The sequence below is a fragment of the Hyperolius riggenbachi genome, unplaced genomic scaffold, assembly GCF_040937935.1.
Source record: "Hyperolius riggenbachi isolate aHypRig1 unplaced genomic scaffold, aHypRig1.pri scaffold_228, whole genome shotgun sequence".
Classification (NCBI taxonomy): domain Eukaryota; kingdom Metazoa; phylum Chordata; class Amphibia; order Anura; family Hyperoliidae; genus Hyperolius; species Hyperolius riggenbachi.
Genome location: NW_027152439.1, coordinates 132,501 through 155,868, shown reverse-complemented (window position 1 = coordinate 155,868; position 23,368 = coordinate 132,501). Strand labels below are relative to the sequence as shown.

General features: G+C 47.9%; 1 protein-coding gene across 1 annotated transcript in view; it reads left to right on the top strand.

Moving 5' to 3' along the window:
• LOC137543831 (cadherin-16-like) overlaps positions 1-23,368 on the top strand; it is a gene marked incomplete at its 5' end in the record, with an annotated part of 140,496 nt that overhangs the window by 14,464 nt on the left and 102,664 nt on the right. The window contains 3 exons of the mRNA XM_068264916.1: positions 1,763-1,993; positions 6,223-6,299; positions 22,218-22,406. Of these exons, the coding sequence (XP_068121017.1) occupies positions 1,763-1,993; positions 6,223-6,299; positions 22,218-22,406 (497 nt within the window). The remainder of the gene's footprint in view (positions 1-1,762; positions 1,994-6,222; positions 6,300-22,217; positions 22,407-23,368) is intronic.

The following is a 23,368-nucleotide window of genomic DNA, read 5'->3' as shown; positions in this document are numbered from 1 at the left end:
AAACGTGCTGGCTGCTGTGGGGGGATGGGGGAGAGAGAGGTGCTGCGTGTGTGTGTGGGGATGGGGGAGAGAAGTGCTGGCTGCTGTGGGGTGGATGGGGGAGAGAGAGGGGTGCTGGCTGCTGTGTGTGTGGGGGGGGGATGGGGGAGAGAAGTGCTGGCTGCTGTGGGGGGGGGTGGGGGAGAGAGAGGTGCTGTGTGTGGGGGGTTGGGATGGGGGAGAGAAGTGCTGGCTGCTGTGGGGGGATGGGGGAGGGAGAGGTGCTGGCTGCTGTGTGTGGTGGGGGGGATGGGGGAGACAGAGAGGTGCTGGCTGCTGTGGGAGACAGAGAGGTGCTGGCTGCTATGGGGGGGGGGGGGGGGGGGATGGGGGAGACAGAGAGGTGCTGGCTGCTGCCCCCACATAGTGATTGTCTGGTGAATGCTCCCCCCACATAGCGATTATTGTCTGCCGAATGGTCCCCCCCATAGCGATTATTGTCTGGTGAATTGCCCTCCATAGCGATTATTGTCTGGTGAATGCTCCCCCCACATAGCGATTATTGTCTGGTGAATGCTCCCCCCAAATAGCGATTATTGTCTGGCGAATGGTCCCCCCCATAGCGATTATTGTCTGGTGAATGCCCCCCCATAGCGATTATTGTCTGGTGAATGCCCCCCCCCCCCATAGCGAGAGATTGTCTGGTGAATGCTCCCCCCACATAGCGATTATTGTCTGGTGAATGCCCCCCCATAGTAAGCGATTATTGTCTGGTGAATGCTCCCCCCACATAGCGATTATTGTCTGGTGGATGCTCCCCACATAGCAAATATTGTCTGGTGGATGCTCCCCACATAGCAAATATTTTCTGGTGAATGCTCCCTGCATAACGATTATTTTCTGGTGAAATGCTGCCCACTTTACGATTTCTGGTGAAATGATGCCCGCATAATGCTTATTTTCTGGTGAAATGCTGCTCTCTTTACGATTATTTTATGGTGAAATACTGCCCACTTTACGATTAATTTCTGGTGAAATGCTGCTCTCTTCACAAATATTTTATGGTGAAATGCTGCTATCTTTATGATTAATTTATGGTGAAATGCTGCTCTCTTTACGATTAATTTATGGTGAAATGCTGCTCTCTTTATGATTAATTCAGTACTGTAGAGTCGCAGTCAAGGAGTCGGAGTCGGGGGAATTTTGGGCACCCGGAGTCGGAGTCGTTGATTTCATAAACTTCGGAGTCGGATGATTTCTGTACAAAATCCACAGCCCTGTTAAGTATTAGACTAAGGAGTCGGAGCCATTTTGGGTACTCGGAGTTGGAGTCGTGGTTTCATAAACTGAGGAGTCGGAGTTGGAGTCGGAAGATTTTTGTACCGACTCCACAGCCCTGGATTAATTTATGGTGTAATGCTGCTCTCTTTACAATTAATTTATGGTGAAAGGCTGCCTTCTCTACGATTATTTTATGGTGAAATGCTGCCCACTTTACGATTATTTTCTGGTGAAATGGCGGTGGGGATGGCGGCGCGGGGGGGGGGGCCATACAAAAAATTTGCTATGGGGCCCAGTCATTTCTAGCTACGCCCCTGCCCAGAGGCTTCCAACTCCCGAGGTAAGTACCCCCCAGGGGATTTTTTATTCACTACAGGTGCTCTTTAATAGTGAACTGTGTTGTGGGGTGAGAGTCTGTGGCTCTTTTCATTTGCATATTAGTAGTTTGTATATTGTACTCTATTGATATCTGAAAGCAATCACTGATATTAATGTCTTTCAGACTTTCTCCTTCTTGAACTGAAAGCTGAAGACCTGGACGACCCATCTACTATGAATGCCCAGATAAGATATAAGATAGAGAGCCAGGAACCCCAGCTACCCTCCGATCATCTCTTTCACATCGGGGAGACTACTGGTCACCTGACTCTGCTGAGCGATGGCTTGAAGATTGCTGATGCCAAGAATTACACCCTGGTGATCTCTGCCACGGACCTCGCTGGGGCAGAAGGAGGTGAGTGGCGTCAGGAAGTCTTCGTACTGGCTGATTCTGAAAACACTTAAAGTGAACCTGAGGTGTAAATAAACTGATGAGATAAACAATTGTATTTTTCTCCCACTCCTAAAATGACTTTTTTAGATATCCAATGGTTTTATTTCATATTTAAATATTTACTAACTAGATTGAATGTTTTGTTGCCTCTGCTCAGTGCCAGCCTAATAAGTGTCCCAACAGCTCATGTTTTTTATCTTCCACTGCTCTCAGAAGTTGTATTCTGCCAGGAAAACTTCTATGGCTCTAATTTGCTTATCAGTGATGTTTACTATATTCCCGACAAGGTACTGATAAGACAGAAGCTGTCACTTCCAGTAAAACAGCCTGGTTATTAATATGTTTGGCACTGCACATACACATGTATATCTCATCATGTCATATGTCACCTCTGGGTACACTTCAACTGCCTGATTCAGCAGCCTGATTCACGCAGGAGGGACAAACGTCTTTCACTCAACAGCAAACTTAAAATATGTACATGAGGTGGTCTTGATCTGCTTTGTAGTTCCCTCTTAATAAGATAGTGTGTAATGGATTATAATGGATGTACAGCATCTTCAGACAGCAGGCGGAGGTGTGAGGAGCCCGAGGTGTTATGAAAATGTAATTACACTTCTGCGAGCGAGCTATAGATCAGCGCTGGAGTACATCAGCCTCTCCGGCTAGCGGTATCGACTGTGTTATTACCAAGTCCCCCAATTAAAGTTCCCCGTGTTCCTGAGCGCGCACATGTTTGCTGCCCGTTACTAAGCTGCAGCGGCTCACCGCATCACTTCCTCCCCATGCTGACTGTACCCGGACACGCGGGTCTTACATTAACCCTGACACTACCGAGTTCTGCTTTGCCTGGATAGTATACATTACTATCTAATTTCGAGAAATGTGGAGGCTACCCAGCTCCGGGCTGCCCATGAGGCGGGGTAAGGCAGGTTCCTCATGCGGCGCAAAGTCTGGGGGCGGCTTCCGCCTGGCCGTGGGTGGGTGAGGGGGCGCCAAGCTGGAGGGGGTAGCAGCCAGGAAGAGGGAGCAGCAGGCACAGCGGTTGGGAGGGGGGTCGAACTTCCCCTCCCTCACCTGGGGCAGTGTTGCCAACCGCCGGTAAATTTACGGGCAGCCCGTAAATGTTGATACAAAATAAGCTGCCAGTGAATTCCGTAAGGAATTCGGCAGCGTCTGTAAGGGCGGCCCGCCCTGTTGCAGGAGGAAAGCAGCGCAGTGGAGGAAGAGCTGTGAGCAGCGGTGGAGATTGCCCCTTCCCTCACCTTAGTGCTCTCCCTCCTTCGCTGTCCCCTCCTGGACTAAGTGCTGAGTGGCGTTTGGCAGCGGGCGGGACTTACCTTCCGTCTCGCTCCTAGCGCCGGAAGTTCTGCTGCTCTGGTCTGGACCAGACCAGAGTAGCTCCAAATCATCCCGTGCCAGCGACGAGACGCAGGTAAGTTCCGCTCGCTGCCGCCTGCCAGCCACTCATCACTTAGTTCAGGAAGGGAGAGTGAGCGAGGGAGAGCACTAAGGTGAGGGAGAGGGGGGGGACTGCCCCCCTTCTCCACCGCTGATGCCACAGCTCTGCCTCCACTGCGCTGCTCCCCTCCTGCTGGGGGGGGGGGGGTCACTTGGCTACCTATTGTGGGCACATATACCTCTGGCTACATATACTGGGCACATATAACCCTGACTACGTATACTGGGACATATACCTGTGGCTACATATACTGGGCACATATAACCCTGACTACATATACTGGGACATATACCTGTGGCTACATATTCTGGGCACATATACCCTGCCTACATATACTGGGGACATATACCTCTGGCTACACATAATGGGCACATATACCCCTGCCTACATATACTGGGACATATACCTGTGGCTACATATACTGGGCACATATACCCCTGCCTACATATACTGGGCTCATATACCCCTGCCTACATATACTGGGACATATACCTGTGGCTACATATACTGGGCACATATAACCCTGACTACATATACTGGGACATATACCTGTGGCTACATATACTGGGCACATATACCCTGCCTACATATACTGGGGACATATACCTCTGGCTACATATACTGAGGACATATACCTCTGGCTACATATACTGGGGACATATACCCCTGCCTACATATACTGGGCACATATACCCCTGGCTACATATACTGGGGACATTTACCCCTGCCTACATATACTGGGGACATATACCTCTGGCTACATATACTGGGCACATATACCCCTGCCTACATATACTGGGGACATATACCTCTGGCTACATATACTGGGCACATATATCCCTGGCTACATATACTGAGGACATATACCTCTGGCTACATATACTGGGCACATATATCCCTGGCTACATATACTGAGGACCCTGGCTGTTTGCCATTATGTGCATTTACTGGTGAAAAGCTGTCTCTTATTATGTGCATTTACTGGTGAAAAGCTGTCTCTTATGTGCATTTACTGGTGAACAGCTGTCTCTTATTATGTGTATTTACTGGTGAAAAGCTGCCTTATGTGCATTTACTGGTGAAAAACTGTCTCTTATTATGTGCATTTACTGGTGAAAAGCTGTCTCTTATTATGTGCATTTACTGGTGAAAAGCTGTCTCTTATTATGTGCATTTACTGGTGAAAAGCTGTCCCTTATTATGTGCATTTACTAGTGAAAAGCTGTCTCTCATTACGTGCATTTACTGGTGAAAAGCTGTCTCTTATTACGTGCATTTACTGGTGAAAAGCTGTCTCTCATTACGTGCATTTACTGGTGAAAAGCTGTCTCTCATTACGTGCATTTACTGGTGAAAAACTGTCTGTCATTATGTGCATTTACAGGTGAAAGGCTGTCTCTTATGTGCATTTACTGGTGAAACGCTGTCTCTCATTATGTGCATTTACTTGCCATGCCCATTGTCGTCGCCGCGGCGCGCAATTTCCTCTAACATGTTGCCCCCTACCCATTTGATTGCCCCCTCATATGTGCCAGTCTAGAAGCGGCCCTGTACCCCTGCCTACATATACTGGGCACATATAACCCTGGCTACCTGTTCTGGGGACATCTCTCCCCCTGGCTACCTGTTCTGGGGACATCTATACCCCTGGCTACCTGTTCTGGGGACATCTATACCCCTGGCCACCTATTCTGGGGACACCTATAGACCTGGGGCTACCTATTTTTGGGGAACCACTGCTGTCAGATTAAATGTATTTTGGGGAACTGCTGCCAGATTATGTGTATGTTGGGGGAATCGCTGCTGCCAGATTACATCTATTTTTTGGAAACCACTGCCATATTATCTGTATTTTGGAAGAACCTCAGCCAGATTACGTGGATTTTTGGTGAAATGCTGTAAGATTACATGTATTTTGGGGGAAGGGGGGAAAACACTATGGCAGAGCTCAAACTTCCCTGGCAGACCTTTTACAGCAATACTAAAATCATGTATATTTAGCCCCACCCATGACCACGCCCACATTCTGTTGCGTGACCACGCCCATTTTTTTTGGCGCGGCGCAGGGGCTTTTGTCAGTAAAAAAAAACTTTTTTGCATGTATGCCCCTGCTCCAGCCTAGGTTACAAAAGGTAACTAGCCTCTCCATATCCCCAATCCCCTTTCACCCAAATATCAGTACTAGGTAGTCTTTTAGCCTCCCCCCCCTTCCCCCCGATGTATTATCAGGACCTTTTGTGAGACATTCATCCCTAGGTTTTAGGTAGCTTTTTCTACAGGTTCAGAGGTTTTTTTTTAGAGACATTATAATCACTTGACCTGAGGAAGTGATTAAGGACCCACGAAACCTGTTTTCTTTTTAAGGTGTTTAATAAAAGAAGTTTTTTATCCTTTTAAAGTTGTTTTTTCACCTCATTCTTATGAGCTACTCCTCCTATCTCCAGAGGATTTTCAAAAACAAACAAACATCATTTTCACTGGCATGCCTTCTCCATCCCGAAATGACCAGACAGTTTTTGTGACATTTCGGCTGGCTAGCATCAACCATTGATAGCTGAGTCTCAACCACTCTGCATGGCGCTAGTACCTTGACCACACAGTAAACATGAATCTGATTGGTTGTTATTGGTCTCTACACCCAGCACTGCCATATTAAATAGACCAACTACTGTATTCTGTATATGGATGAAATCTGCATCAGTGTATAATCATATGGTTTCTCCTCCAGGTTTAAGCTCTACCTGCACTGTTATAATTGATGTCCTCGATATAAATGACAATCCTCCAGTCTTTATACAGAACCAGGTAATGGAACCGTTAAAAATGTGTACTTCTACTCTGATGGATGTATCACTATGTAGCTATTGTTGCAGGCACATACACCATGATGTTCATTTTTTTTAAGTCCATTTCTTGGTGTATTGCAGGTTGATGCTAATTGCTGTTGTTGGTGTATTATGTCTAAAAAAAAAGAAAATTGGAGGTTCTTCAAATTTTTATAGTGAATCTCTTTTGATCATGGCTATTATGTGGTCCCTAAGGACAATAAAGTCTAATATGGCATTGGAGTACCACAGAGGGACAGAGCAGAACAGGATAATCCACAAGGCAACCTAGGCAGGTGCCTGGGACCTAGTGGGTATCTAGTGTGGATCTATAAGCTGTCAAATGACAGCTTCTCTGACCCCTCTTCACCTCAGATTACCAAAAGGATCAACGCTACTACGTTGCCTAAGGCACCATTACATTTTACTTCTTATCTAGGACAGAGAAGACTGGGGTACACTATGGAAGAGGGCGCTGTGTTACAGTTGAGGAGCAGAGGGAAATTGTACATAATAGTGGGGGTGAAAGGATTGGGGTACAATACAGAAACAGAGTAGATTTGAGTTTAGTAGGGGGTGGGGGCTGTAGTACTAGAGGGACATAGTGGATTTAGGTACAATTGAGGGAAATATAGGATTGGATTACAGCTGGGTTTGGGGTTGAGGTAACGTAGGATAAGACAGAAGAACAGAAAAGATTGGGAGAGAGCATACCGGGATACAGTGAGGGGGCACATAAGGCTGGGATACTGTAGTCTAGCAGTTAGCCTAGGGGCACAACAGAAAAACAAATGTGAGAAGGGCATAGTAAAAGGGTGGGGGGGGGGATAGGGTTGGGGTAAAACAGTTAGTCAGAGGGGATTGGGGTGGAATAGAGTCGATCAGTTTGTTAAGGATTACCACTATGCAATGCACATATAGAGGTGTTCATTACCAGCATAGCACCAATGCAAAGCTAATAAGATGGATGAAAGAGGGCCCCTAGTGGGCATCTATAGTCCAAGGGCCCAAATCGCAACCTCTGCATCCCCTATTGCTATGCCACTGGAAGACAGATGGGATTAGAATATACAGTGGCTTGCAAAAGTATTTGGCCCCCTTGAAGTTTTCCACATTTTGTCATATTACTGCCACAAACATGAATCAATTTTATTGGAATTCCACGTGAAAGACCAATACAAAGTGGTGTACACGTGAGAAGTGGAACGAAAATCATACATGGTTCCAAACATTTTTTTTACAAATAAATAACTACAAAGTGGGGTGTGCATAATTATTCAGCCCCCTGTGGTCTAAGTGCAGTCAGTTGCCCAAAGACATTGCCTGATGAGTGCTAATCACTAAATAGAGTGCGCCTGTGTGTAATCTAATGTCAGTACAAATACAGCTGCTCTGTGAGGGCCTCTGAGGTTGTCCAAGAGACTATTGGGAGCAACACCACCATGAAGTCCAAAGAACACACCAGACAGGTCAGTGGGATAAAGTTATTGAGAAATTTAAAGCCGGCTTAGGCTAGAAAAAGATTTCCAAAGCCTTGAACATCCCATGGAGCACTGTTCAAGCGATCATTCAGAAATTGAAGGAGTATGGCACAACTGTAAACCTACCAAGACAAGGCTGTCCACCTAAACTCACAGGCCGAACAAGGAGAGCGCTGATCAGAAATGCAGCCATGAGGCCCATGGTGACTCTGGATGAGCTGCAGAGATCTACAGCTCAGGTGGGGGAATCTGTCCATAGGACAACTATTAGTCGTGCACTGCACAAAGTTGACCATTATGTAAGAGTGGCAAGAAGAAAGGCATTGTTAACAGAAAAGCATAAGAAGTCCCATTTGCAGTTTGCCACAAGCCATGTGCGGGACACAGTAAACATGTGGAAGAAGGTGCTCTGGTCAGATGAGACCAAAATTTAACTTTTTGGCCAAAATGCAAAACGCTATATGTGGCAGAAAACTAACACTGCACATCACTCTGAACACACCATCCCCACTGTCAAATATGGTGGTGGCAGCATCATGCTCTGGGGGTGCTACTCTTCAGCAGGGACAGGGAAGCTGTTCAGAGCTGATGGGAAGATGGATGGAGCCAAATACAGGGCAATCTTGGAAGAAAACCTTTTGGAGTCTGCAAAAGACTTGAGACTGGGGTGGAGGTTCACCTTCCAGCAGGACAAAGACCCTAAAAATAAAGCCAGGGCAACAATGGAATGGTTTACAACAAAACATATCCATGTGTTAGAATGGCCCAAAGTCCAGATCTAAATCTAATCGAGAATCTGTGGCAAGATCTGAAAACTGCTGTTCACAAACACTGTCCATCTAATCTGACTGAGCTGGAGCTGTTTTGCAAAGAACAATGGGCAAGGATTTCAGTCTCTAGATGTGCAAAGCTGGTAGAGACATACCCTAAAAGACTGGCAGCTGTAATTGCAGCAAAAGGTGGTTCTACAAAGTATTAACTCAGGGGGCTGAATAATTACGCACACCCCACTTTGCAGGTATTTATTTGTAAAAAATGTTGGGAATCATGTATGATTTTCGTTCCACTTCTCACATGTACACCACTTTGTATTGGTCTTTCACGTGGAATTCCAATAAAATGGATTCATGTTTGTGGCAGTAATGTGACAAAATGTGGAAAACTTCAAGGGGGCTGAATACTTTTGCAAGCCACTGTAATAGGGGGACAAAGGGGACTGGAGTACAACAGGAAGACTGAGGGAATTGGGGTACAATAGGGGACAGTGGGGATTGGGGTACAATAGGGGACAGTTGGGGTTGGGGGTACAATAGGGGACAGTGGGGATTGGGGGTACAATAGGAATATGGGGTGGATTAGGTTGGGGGCGGGGGAATCGGATTGTGATAGGACAGATTAGACTACAGTCATCATGACAGGAAGTTTCATATGAACACGATGTTCCCTGTCTGTCCCTCCCTCAGTAAATGACCCCCTCTCTGTACTGACAGTGAACATTTCTGCATTCATGACTCAGCAATCGCAGCTGCAGAAAATGATTACAGGTTATATGAGAATTAAAAACTTCCTGAAGTAACAGAGTGTGTCTAAGAATAGTGAGATGTTATTGAATTGCTGTGTTAATCTCATTTTGCTTGAGGAGGATGAATCTCTGCAGAAAGTTTGCTGCTGCTGCTGCTGGAACACGACACACATGCTCTGCCATGAGGGCCGAGCAGGTGCCGAAGGTACACAGTGTTTCCCGGCCGGCGGAGGCCTGTTAGATTGCTTTTATTGATTGCTGCTGGGGGGGTGATTCATTGTGTGAAAACCTCCTCTGCCAGTCTGCCTCATCCTGTCTCACCGCGCTCATAATCACTTTGTAAATGCTCATCTTGTTAGCGTGTGTGACACACAGCGGCTCACGCCTACCCGGCACAGAGCAGCCAAGATGATTACCGCTGTATGTCATCCTGTACCTGACTTCACAGGGGGAGGCTACAAGAGAAGCTTCTGGAACTTTGTAGGAAATGGCACATTTTTTATTTATTGGTCCGGAAGAAGGAAGTTGTCAAGAGTGTGCGGACAGGATAAAGTCTTGTAGAGTCAATGGGGATATTGAATAAATAAATGGATTTATTTATTTCAAGGAACCCTAAACAGTCAATAAAAATGAAATTGGTACATACCTAGGGCTTCCTCCAGCCCACCGTAGGCCACAAGGTCCCCCGGTGTCCTCCTGGCTACTCTCCTGGTCCCGCTGGCTGCTCCGTTACCAGCGACTTTTGGGCTGAAGGTTGGCCGTACGCTTACTAGATGGGGATGCTCCGCATCATCAAGCCGGCCGGCATGACAGTTCCACGGTTCAGAGTTAGAAAACCGCGCATACGCAGGACTTTCACGCTGGCCAGCATGATGACGCAGAGCGTACCCGTCCAGGAAGTGTACGGCCGACCTTCAGCCTGAAAATTGTCGCTACTAGAGCCGCCAGCAGGACCGGGAGAGGAGCTAGGACGTCGGGGCCTACGGTGGGTTGGAGGAAGCCCCAGGTAAGTACCAATTTTATTTTTATTGACTGCCCAGGGTCCATTAAGGGAACCTAGAGTGAATGCATTGTGGGCAGTTTAACTTACCTGGGGCTTATTCAGCCCCTGTACTGCTCCCGGTCCCAGGCCGTTCTTCCACTGTGCACCATTCAGCTGCTGTGCCCCTCCAAAATCTGGCTGACCGAGCCAGTCACGGGCTGCTGCGCATGCATGGCCCCGGCCACACCTCCTCAATCCTGCATGCAAAGGAAAACAAAAAGTCGAATAATTTGTATACCAATCAAGACATATATATCTACTTTTATATTGAAAAATGAACAATTTCTGCCAATTCAATGTAGGATAATATGGAATGATTCTACCTTAATGAGTAGTCACTCTCAATAAATAGAACAAAATCAGGTCATGTATTGTGCCTATGTATGAAGTATCCCAGAGTCGGGCGCCCGTCTCTGGGATACTTCACACATACTGTAGGCACAATACACGACCTGATGAAGCGGCGTGTACCGCGAAACGCGTTGTCTTTTAAAGTGCCCCATTAAAGAATTTGTTCTATTTACTGAGAGTGACTACTCATTAAGATAGGATCATTCCATATTATCCTACGTTGAATTGGCAGAAATTGTTCATTTTTCAATATAAAAGTAGATATATATCTTGATTGGTATACAAATTATTCGACTAGTACCCCCTAGGGCGCCTCCTATCATCTTGCTTTGGGTTACTCTCCCCTGGGCTCAGGGGATACCACCACCTTGGCAGGTGGTGGACTTTTGTAAGGAGCTGCGACCACGAAAGCGACATCACAAGGCCGAGTGGGGACGGTACTTCCCCACATGCGATTTGGATTGGTTGCCTCAGGTGCAACCCGGCTTTGTGAGTATAAACAATCATCTTCTACACCAACCGTATCACACGTGAGATAATACACGAGATTGGGCTCCCGTTGTCTTCCCGTCCTCCTTTTTTTATTTTCCCAGCACATACCTGCATGCAAAGTAGCAATTTTTATGAACTTCACAAGCACAGAACTCTCCCTGCTGTCGGATCGCGATCAAGAAGGTGGGCAGCGCAGGGCCATGCAGCTTTCGGAGAAGCACAGCTGATGGTCGGACACATCGGAACGACTGCAAGGGACCAGAAGGACTGCAGGGGCTGAAAGCAGCCCTAGATAAATGAAATGGGCCATCTTTAATTCACTTTAGGTTCCGTTTGAAGTCTCTTTCAATCGGGTTTTACCAAACAAGACAGTTGATTTATAAAAGTTTTCCAGCACCTGTATATATATATTGGGATCTGATTCGTGAATTATTATCTCATGGAACTTATTTTTCACCTCAATGTTAAGGAGAGATAGTTGATCAGATACAATAATTACATAAGTGGAGATACTTCATTTGGGGCCACCTCTGCTGTAGCCTGCATACAATGGTGCATGCATGGGAAATTCTGGACTGCCAGATCATCTTGCCAGAGCACAAGCTGAGGCCATTGTTCTACCTCCCCCTCTTGCTTCAACATCATCTCTCCAACCTCCCAGTAGCCACAACACATTTCTACCCTGTAGGCTAGCGACGCATCTGTACTGCACTTGGACTCGAATTGTCACACGGGGGAGACAAGCTCCATTCTCTGTGGGCAACAGTCTTTGCAAATGTATACAGGGCTTAAACACATAAAAATGTGTTTTCCTACTTTTTATATCCCATACAGTTATCCCATTTGCTTTTGTACATAAGTATTATTATTCATTTAGCAATTAAAAGTTCCCAAAGTACAGTTTTATTTGCTCTGAAAGCTGCCATTGCCTTTTATTCATAATTGGTGTATTTATATTGAAATGTACCCAGTAATGATTTCTGAGCAGTATGTCAGTTCTGGACTGTGAAGAATTGCGGAAAAGCCGCCGCGTGCTCTGACGGCGCGGCGGCTAGTTCCGCGTTCAGCCCGGCGGTTTCTGCGCGGCGACATGTGTCTGATGTGGTTCAGCCTTCCTGTGCACATAGGCTGAGGAATACGCGCGCTGAGAGGCAGAAGCTTTATGGGAAGCAGAAAGGGGTCAGCTGACTCTACTGGTCAGCTGATCCCAGAACGAATAGCGGTTGGCTGAAGGGGACTGGGCGGCGCTGATCTGCGCTGCACTATATAGCTGCTTGTCCTTCAGTCTCACATTGTCTGCCGTTGCGAATGCTTATGTGTTGGCACACAGACCACAGTCAGATCCTACAGTGTGTTAAGAGCCAGGTGGACCTGGGGATTCACACTGAGCTAGATTACTCTTGGGGCTTTACTGTTATGCTTTAGACCAGTTCCAGGGTGTTGTGACTACGGACCTCACACCCAAGACTAGGATACTGTGTCAGTTCTATGTTATGCTTTAGACCAGTTCCAGGGTGTTGTGACTAAGGACCTCACACCCAAGACTAGGATACTGTGTCAGTTCTATGTTATGCTTTAGACCAGTTCCAGGGTGTTGTGACTACGGACCTCACACCCAAGACTAGGATACTGTGTCATTCCTATGTTATGCTCTAGACCAGTTCCAGGGTGTTGTGACTACGGACCTCACACCCAAGACTAGGATATTGTGTCAGTTCTATGTTATGCTTTAGACTAGTTCCAGGGTGTTGTGACTACGGACCTCACACCCAAGACTAGGATACTGTGTCAGTTCTATGTTATGCTTTAGACCAGTTCCAGGGTGTTGTGACTACGGACCTCACACCCAAGACTAGGATACTGTGTCAGTTCTATGTTATGACTTAGCCCGGTTCCAGGGCATAAAGAATAGACCCTCACACCTAGTTAGGGCAAGTCTGTTCATATTAGCAGCAGGGCTTCCTGCAACCCAGCCTGGGTCCATCTTCTAGGGAGTCCTCAGGCTACAGGAATATTCCCCACAGTCAGGGGAGTATTCCTCAAGTCACTCAGGCCACCGGGGTCCCTGGTGGTCTATGCTCAGAGTTGTACTGTTACACCAAACACTCACATTATACTGGTGTCCAGAGGTTAGACTTACCTGGATTATTGGTGATACTGCAGATCATCCATAATCTGGTGTATATCTGCATTGCGGGTGATTCTGCAGATCACCAGTAATCAGATTCTCTCTGCGTGTTGACACCTATCGTTACAGAACGGCAGACCAAAACAATATGGACGCACTTGACAGTCGTCTGCTTGCACTCACCACCTCGGTGGAAAATTGCATCGGCGTGCTGGATAGTCATCAGACCCAGATCAATGCTTTGTCTGGGTCTATACAAGCCCTTCAGATGACTGTTAATGCAGTGCGGTCCCCTCTTGTTACCGATTTACGCATGCCGGTGCCCGAGAAGTTTTCTGGTCACAGATCTGACTTTCGAAACTTTAAAGATCGAGTGTTATCATACTTTGAGTTAAGACCTAATTCATCAGGTACTGTCGCACAGAGAATTATCTTTATTAAGACTCTGTTGACAGGGGATTCTCAGACCTGGACATATGGTCTGCAACCAGGGGATAAGGCCCTGACCTCGGTGGAGGAATTTTTTAAAGCTTTAATTTACATTGATCCGGATATTGCTTCGACCGCTGAGCGGAAGCTCAAGACTCTGCGGCAGGGCAAGGATTCAGTAGAGATTTATGCAGCTGAGTTCAGGAAGTGGGCGGTGTCGGCTAGATGGGGCTCGTTCGCACTGTTAGACTGCTTCTTGTCAGGATTATCAGATGCAGTATCTAGTCTGATGTTAGGATATCCTGAACCAAAGTCCATTGATGAGGCCATTACACTAGCAGTCAGAGTGGATCGCCGGTTACGATATCAGAGGCAGACTCGGGGCAGGAATACTGTGAGATATGTTTCCTATGCCTTGTCTCCGCCTACGTCACCTCCCCCTGAACCCATGCAGATTGGTAGGTCAAAATTGTCTCGAGTCGAGCAGAGTCGCAGGAAAGTTGAGCAGCCCTGTTTGTACTGTGCAGAGGAGGGTCATAAAGGGCAGAACTGCCCCAAGAAGTCGGGAAACACTGCCGCCTAGGAGTAGTCAGAGGTAATACCCTAGGCGTGCAGAATTTACCTCTTCATGATGATCGGTTGCTCCTCCCATGTATCATTTCTTGGGAAGGTCAGACAGTTTCTACTGAGGCCTTTCTTGACTCTGGCTCTGCGGCCAATTTTATCGACTACGAATTTGCCAGAAAATTGGGAATTCCTATTCTCCCATTAGATAATAAAGTGTTGGTTACTGCAGTGGATGACTCTCCTCTGCAGAGTAAATACCCTCTGTCTCAGACTCCAGAATTGGGGGTCACCATAGGGGTTTTACATAGAGAGAGTCTGCAGTTTTTTGTGTTACGGATGGCAACTTCCACGGTTATCCTTGGCCTGCCATGGTTACGACTTCACGCCCCTCAGATAGATTGGGCCTCTGGTCAGCTAACGAGCTGGTCTACCCGCTGCCATCATCATTGTTTGGTGAAGGTAACCATGGGTAACACCAGAATTCAGGTGGAAGGATTGCCAGAGCAGTATAAAGAATTTGCTGATGTATTTTGTCCTAAAGGCAGCATATAGACTGCCTCCTCACCGTCCCTTTGATTGTCCGATTGACTTAAGATCTGGTTGTATGCCCCCTAGGGGTCACCTATATAACTTGTCCGGGCCAGAAAAATTGGCAATGCAAGAATACATCAAAGAAAATTTAGCTAAGGGTTTTATCCGCCCCTCTCGGTCACCTGCGGGGGCCGGGTTCTTTTTTGTCAAGAAAAAAGATGGGGGCCTACGTCCCTGCATTGACTATCGGGGCCTAAACAAGATCACAGTAAAAAATCGTTACCCCCTGCCTCTGATTGACGATTTATTTTCCCAGATCACCAATGCTAAAATTTTCTCGAAATTGAACTTGAGGGGTGCATACAACCTTGTACGTATCAGGGACGGTGATGAGTGGAAGACGGCCTTTAATACACCCGATGGGCATTACGAGTAGCTGGTGATGCCCTTCGGGTTGTGCAACGCTCCGGCCGTCTTCCAAGAGCTGATTAACGAGGTCTATAGACCGATTTTGGGTAAATTTGCCTTGGTATATCTCGATGATATACTGATCTTTTCAGCTACTCTTTCAGAGCATCGGAGACATGTCAAGTTCGTGCTGGAAAGACTAAGACAAAATCTATTGTATGCCAAACTGGAAAAGTGTATTTTTGAGGTGACCTCTGTTGCTTTCTTGGGGTATGTAATATCCACCTCGGGCCTATCTATGGATCCTGGGAAGGTCTCTGCGGTGCTGGACTGGCCGCAGCCTCTGGGTTTGAAGGCCATCCAGAGATTCCTGGGTTTTGCAAATTACTACAGGAGATTTATAAAGGGGTACTCTACAGTGGTCGCGCCCCTCTCCAGTCTTACCAAAAAAGGGGCTGATACTTACCACTAGTCCGAGGAGGCTCTTACGGCCTTTGACACTCTGAAGAAACTGTTTTGTTCTGCACCTATTTTGAGACACGTTGATGTCACCTTCTCTTTCATACTGGAGGTTGATGCCTCAGAGGTGGGGGTGGGGGCTGTGCTGTCTCAGCGTTCTGGTTTGCAGGGTAAGCTTCACCCATGTGCCTACTTCTCTCGTAGGTTTTCCGCAGCAGAGAGAAACTACGATATAGGTAACCGAGAACTCCTGGCCATCAAGTTAGCCTTTGAGGAATGGCGACATTGGCTAGAGGGAGCAGAACACATTATCACAGTTTACACGGACCATAAAAATTTAGAGTACATAGAAAACGCTAAGAGACTCAGTCCCCGACAGGCCCGGTGGTCACTGTTCTTTTCCAGATTCAATTTTGTAATTACGTACACTCCTGGTAGTAAAAACGTTAAGGCTGATGCCTTGTCCAGGTGTTTCGAGCCCGAGACGGCACAGCCCTCAGCACCCGAGACTATTCTGCCTCGGAAGGTGGTTTTGGCAGCCACAGAAACCTGGAAGGATTGGGCTGCCACACTGGCCCCATATCAGAAGGATGTTCCTGAAGGAAAGCCTGAGGAAGTGTTGTTTGTGCCCCTGCCTTTTCGCCTACAGCTCTTACAGTTATTTCATTCTCATAAGAATGCTGGTCATCCAGGGGCCACCAGGACACAGGATATCATTGCCAGGTGTGCATGGTGGCCATCTTTAGCCACGGACTATAAGGAGTTTGTGAGAGAGTGTGCTGTGTGTGCTAGGAGTAAACCTTCCCGTCAGGCACCAGTGGGAACTTTGCAGCCTTTGCCGGTGTAATGTCTGATTGCGCTGCCCGGAAGCTCCCGTCCACACTGAGTAGCACGCATGCTCAGTGTGAAGTGAATTATGCTGCTGGGGGTAAAATAATAAATATCTCCGCTTCCACACATCATATACTCACCAAATTTTCAGGGTAGGGAGAGGATTCCCCGAACAAGCTCTATGACAAATTGCAGCCCCCGAGCCCCGCTGGTTCAGGAGATAGATTAGAAAAACCTATCTCGGGAACCAGTGAGTCTGGGGGGCTGCAATTTGGCATAGAGGTAGTTCGGGGGGTCCCCTCCCTACCCTGAAAATTTGGGGAGTGTAAGAGGTGTGGGAGCGGAGATATTTATTATTTTACCCCCAGCAGCATAATTAAATAGGAACTGTGGCCGCACAGTCTCCTACTGTGCATGCGGGGCAGCGCAAATCCACAGGCAGCGTAATCAGACACTACACCGGTGCCAAATGAACCGTAGACTCATCTGTCCATGGATTTTGTGGGTTAACTCCCCAGGTCAGAAGGCATGTCTGTCATTTGGGTGGTGGTAGACAGATTCAGCAAGATGGCCCATTTTGTCCCTCTGAAAGGACTCCCCTCAGCCCAGGAGCTGGCTGATCTCTTCATCCAGCACATTTTCCGGCTGCATGGCATTCCAATTCGTTTCTAAGTTCTGGAGGGCATTTTGTCATCTAATGGGCATGGATCTTTCGTTTTCATCAGGCTACCACCCGCAGACGAATGGCCAGACTGAAAGAGTCAACCAATCCATGGAACAGTTTCTCAGATGTTATGTGGCTGATGCGCAAACCGACTGGGTTAAGTTTTTGCCTTTTGCAGAGTTTACGCACAACAATCTGAAAAGTTCTTCCTCTGAGTTCTCCCCATTTCAGGTGGTGTCGGGAAGGTCACCTAAGTTTGCTCCTTTGCCAGTGGCATCTACTCCTTTCCCAGCATTAGAGGATTGGCAGGGGGCGTTAAAACAGATTTGGGCTATAGTGAAAACAAATTTGGGGAAGGCATTCAAGTCTCAGAAAAAACAGGCGGACAAAAGACGGTCTACTGAAACGGATTTTTCACCACTAGATTTGGTCTGGGTGTCTACGCGACACCTGGCGCTGAAACAACTGTCACCCAAATTGGGGCCTAGGTTTGTTAGGCCATTTCCAGTGACCAAAAAGATTAATGCTGTCACTTATGCTGTAGATCTTCCTACCAGTATGCGAGGTGTAAGATCTTTCCATGTGTTATTGCTCAAGCCGGCAGTACAGGTGGATTCCGCTCCCCCCCCCTTCCCTGTGTTGATTGATGATCAACCTGAGTATGAGGTTGAAAAGATTCTGGACTCTGGACTGGCTAGTGCAGAACTCCGTGCAGTATCTGGTGCACTGGAAAGGTTATGGTGTGGAGGATAGGACTTGGGTGCCAGAATGTCGCATGCACGCAGAGGAGTTAAGGAAAGAGTTCCATGACTTACATCCTGGGAAGCCTGGTGGGAAGTGTTCAGAGTCCACTCCTCGGGGGGGGGGGGGGGGGGGGGGGGGGGGGGGTACTGTGAGGGATTGTGGAAAAGCCACCGCGTGCTCTAACGGCGCAGCGGCTAGTTCCGCGTTCAGCCCGGCGGTTTCTGCGCGGCGACATGTGTCTGATGTGGTTCAGCCTTCCTGTGTACATAGGCTGAGGAATACGCGCGCGTGCGCCGAGAGGCAGAAGCTTTATGGGAAGCAGAAAGGGGTCAGCTGACTCTATTGGTCAGCTGATCCCAGAACGAACGGCGGTTGGCTGAAGGGGACTGGGCGGCGCTGATCTGCGCTGCACTATATAGCTGCTTGTCCTTCAGTCTCACGTTGTCTGCCGATGCGAATGCTTATGTGTTGGCACACAGACCACAGTCAGATCCTACAGTGTGTTAAGAGCCAGGTGGACCTGGGGATTCACACTGAGCTAGATTACTCTTGTGGCTTTACTGTTATGCTTTAGACCAGTTCCAGGGTGTTGTGACTACGGACCTCACACCCAAGACTAGGATACTGTGTCAGTTCTATGTTATGCTTTAGACCAGTTCCAGGGTGTTGTGACTCGGACCTCACACCCAAGACTAGGATACTGTGTCAGTTCTATGTTATGCTTTAGACCAGTTCCAGGGTGTTGTGACTACGGACCTCACACCCAAGACTAGGATACTGTGTCAGTTCTATGTTATGCTTTAGACCAGTTCCAGGGTGTTGTGACTACGGACCTCACACCCAAGACTAGGATACTGTGTCAGTTCTATGTTATGCCTTAGCCCGGTTCCAGGGCATAGAGAATAGACCCTCACACCTAGTTAGGGCAAGTCTGTTCATATTAGCAGCAGGGCTTCCTGCAACCCAGCCTGGGTCCCTCTTCTAGGGAGTCCTCAGGCTACAGGAATATTCCCCACAGTCAGGGGAGTATTCCTCAAGTCACTCAGGCCACCGGGGTCCCTGGTGGTCTATGCTCAGAGTTGTACTGTTACACCAAACACTCACATTATACTGGTGTCCAGAGGTTAGACATACCCGGATTATTGGTGATACTGCAGATCATCCATATTCTGGTGTATATCTGCATTGCGGGTGATTCTGCAGATCACCAGTAATCAGATTCTCTCTGCGTGTTGACACCCATCGTTACATGGACACATTAGAAGAAGTTACTTACCTGGGGCTTCTTCCAGCCCACTGAAGTCTTCCTGGTCCCTCGCCGTCCTCCTGTACTCCGCAGGGGAGCAGCAGAGGAATGGCTGAGTGTTGGATGATGATGAGGGAGCAGGAGGAATTCAGGGGGCCAAAAGAAACGCCATGTAGGTAATTGGGCATTTTTTTTTTTTACTTTAGGTTCACTTTAAAGTTAAGATGAAAAATAAGTACCATGAGATAATTTATGAATCAGCTCTAATGTATATACAGATGCTTATGATACAGATCTTATTTTGCTACCTTAGAGCTTTTATATGAATTAATATGAGGCTGTAATTATTGATATTTGTCAGAAATAATACGCTATTAGTATTTAGTGATAGTCATGTCTAGGATAACTTGCAGAGAAGCATAGGCAGCAGGGCCGGGCCGAGGCATAGGCTGGAGAGGCTCCAGCCTCGGTGCAGTGTAAGAGGGGGTGCAGAATTCATTCAGCTGGCATTCCTAATTGTGTTTGAAGCAGAAAGAAATAAGAAAAGGGGATACATGGCAGTGACTGCAAGCCAGATAACTACATATTAAGGTGTTGGGGAGGTTGTGGGCCCTGTGGCGCCTCTTAGTCTAATAGCAATCAGTGTGTGATGGCTGGGATGGAAGGGATGGAGGGGCGCACTTTGGTGTCTCAGCCTTGGGTGCTGGAGGACCTTGTCCCAGCTCTGATAGGCAGCACTACACTGGGGCACGCTGGGGCACTGTCCCCCCCCCCTCCCGGGAATCACTGTGCCCCGTCTGAGTGCCCCCCTGCTCAGTAACATGCAGTTAACTGTTTCCAGGCTCCAGCAGCGTACAAAGAACAGGATAGGGTCTGTAGCAAGCTCTCCGTGTCAGCCTGAGTCTATGTAGACATTACCTCTCCCAGTGGCCCCGGTGCTGCGCTGGCTTCTCTGTTCTCATCCCACGTTGAGGGGGCACACAGGCGAATGCGTCATAAAGGGTTCGTGTACGCAGTGTAGAGCGGCCCGTCTTCGGGAGCACTCGGGCTCCCGAAGCATTTCTGAAGCCTCCCTTCGGCCGGGAGACAGCGGTATTTGACCGAAGCAGTCGAATACCGCTACGGGGGAGCCAGAACAGCAGCGGGCACCGGGAGAGGAGAGGGAGTGCTCTATGGGACCCAGAGCCTCCCTCTCCTTAGGTACGGTGACCATACGTCCCGCTTTACCCGGGACGCGTCCCGCCTTCGGGGGGCGCTGTCCCAGGCTGCATGAGGTCCCGGGAAACGTCCCGCTTTTAGCAGCGGGACGTCCCGGCCTCGGGACTCTGGCCACTGTACAATGAACTAGCCGCAGCGTCTACTAGACGCTGCTCTAGTTCATTCCCCGCAGCCCCACTCCAGCCTGCAATGTTCTCCTCCGGCAGGCACAGGCAGAGCAGGGCTACGGGAAGATGGCGTCCGGAGGCGGAGCCCTGTGTTGGAGACTATTTGTCTCCAGTACAGGGCTCCGCCTCCGGACGCCATCTTGCCGTAGCCCTGCTCTGCCTGTGAGAGAGGCTGAGCGGGAGATTGAACATCGTCCAGGCCAGGGGGAGCTGCACCTGAGGCACCAGAGGCCGGCTGCGTGAGGGGACGTCTTCTGCCTGGTGAGTAAATGCTTTTTCTTGCAGGTGAAGTGTTTGGCCGCATTGCGTGTATTTTGTACTGACATGTTTGCCCGCAGTGCGTTTATCTTGTACTGACATGTTTGGCCGCATTGCGTGTATTTTGTACTGACATGTTTGCCCGCAGTGCGTTTATCTTGTACTGACATGTTTGGCCGCATTGCGTGTATTTTGTACTGACATGTTTGCCCGCAGTGCGTTTATCTTGTACTGACATGTTTGGCCGCATTGCGTGTATTTTGTACTGACATGTTTGCCCGCAGTGCGTTTATCTTGTACTGACATGTTTGGCCGCATTGCGTGTATTTTGTACTGACATGTTTGCCCGCAGTGCGTTTATCTTGTACTGACATGTTTGGCCGCATTGCGTGTATTTTGTACTGACATGTTTGCCCCCATTGCGTTTATTTTATGCTGACATGTTGCCCGCAATGCGATTATTTTGTGCTGAAATGTTGCCCATTGCGTTTATTTTGTGGTGTCTGGGGTAACTGTTGCTGCATTTATTATTTAATGGTCATAGTTGGCTGTGTTTGCTGCTTTGGGGTTATGGCATACTATTAAATAGCATCACACAGTTTCTGCACACCTATGATGTGAATCCACGTTTGACCACATCACGGCGTAAACACTGCTTTCTTATGCCTCGCTGTTGCATCATTCTGTTAGCTCCGCCCATAGAATGTCATGACCACGCCCATTTTTCACGCACGCTGCAGACACCAGATTTTTCGGTCGCACCCCCTACCCCCCCCCCCCCCCCGATTCACCCCGTCCCAGGTTGAGCCTACAAAAATCTGGTCACTCTACCTTAGGTGAGTATCTGACTTTTTTTAAAAAACCCAGTTCCCATTAGCTTTAAAGCTGTTTGCAGCTAGATTTGCTGTGTAAACTATCTAAACTTTAGATAAGATATATAGACAAGTTACTTGTTATAGTTAGTTTTTTTTATCTCGGATCCGCTTTAAGCAAAAAATATCTACAGCTCACCATATAAACATTGATTTTGATCACCCAAATGGGCCCCACCAGCCAGCCGTCGTGCCTCCTATGTGCCTCCCCAAAAAATTGAAGCTGGAGCCGCCACTGCGGAGAAGCATGATGTGATCAGTTTGTTCAGGTGATAGATATCCAAGTCTCTGATTTGCTAGTCATGATCATGTGCTAAAGCAGAATTTGACCAGACCACAGCAAGTCAGAGCTTTGCAAATCTGTCAAACAAATGACATGCTTCTCCATGAGTTCTCCTAGTCATGACCATCCCTATTAGTATTGTGTAATTATGTAGCTGCAAATGATCTCCCTGTGAATTAATTGTCCCTATTTTCCTCTGCCCCAGTTTCCACCCTTTGTTATCAGGGAAGATACGATGCCTGATACAATCATTGTAACTCTGACGGTGGTGGATGAAGATGTGGAGATGGAGAACCGAGCTACAGAGTTCTCTGTCTTGTCTGGGAATGAGGATGAGACCTTCGGCATAAAACCTAATGAGGAACAGAATACCGTCACCGTCTTCTTACAGAAGGTAACATCTGGGTTTTTGACATTGGTATAAGAATCAGAAGCATCTTTATTCACTAAACACAATTGGGTTGTGCCCAGCCTTGGATTTGGCACATACAGGACTTAAGTAGTAGATAGGACACACAATATACAGTACACTAATCAGGGGGCGGGAGTTTGTGGTATGACGGATTCACCTGTGCCACCTGCGCAATCAAACAAAATCGAGCACACAAAGCATGATTCAGAGTATTCACTTAAGTCGTAGCCTGTTTTTTTGTTTTTTTTTAAACAGTGTTTCCTTCAGCCCAGGCATATGTTTAGGGGAAAATTGTTGTTTGTTTATTCTTCCTAGAGAGAGGCCAATAAACCCTAAAGCAGAATCACCTCGTATCCTTTGGGTCTACTTCAAAGTATATTGATAAGGAGAGTCCCAGCCAGCTACAAAACTTTCCATAATGGAGCTTTCTAAAGGTGGCCATACACTGGTCGATTTGCCATCAGATCGACCAACAGATAGATCCCTCTCTGATTGAATCTGATCAGAGAGGGATTGTATGGCTGCCTTTACTGCAAACAGATTGTGAATCAATTTCAGCATGAAACCGATCACTATCTGTGGAGCTGCCGCTGCCGCCGCCCCCCCCCCCCCCCCCCCCCCGGTATCCTCCCCCCACATACATTACCTGATCCGGCCAGCGCGAGTCCCCCGGTCTCCGCTGTCTTCTTCTCCGCTCTGGGCTTCTGAACTTCCTGTCCGGGGCAGTTTAAACAGTAGAGGGCGCTCTACTGTTTAAACTTCCTGTCAGGACAGGAAGTAAGTGAAGTCAGCCGGAACCCGGAACCCAGCGGAGAAGGAGCAGCAGTGACAGCAGGGGCTAGCACCAGCCGGAGCAGGTAATGTATTGCCGCTAGCGTCGGTCGTCGGGCATTCGAACGCCGCTATCGATGCACTCCCGACCCGCCGGCGATCGAGGGAAATCT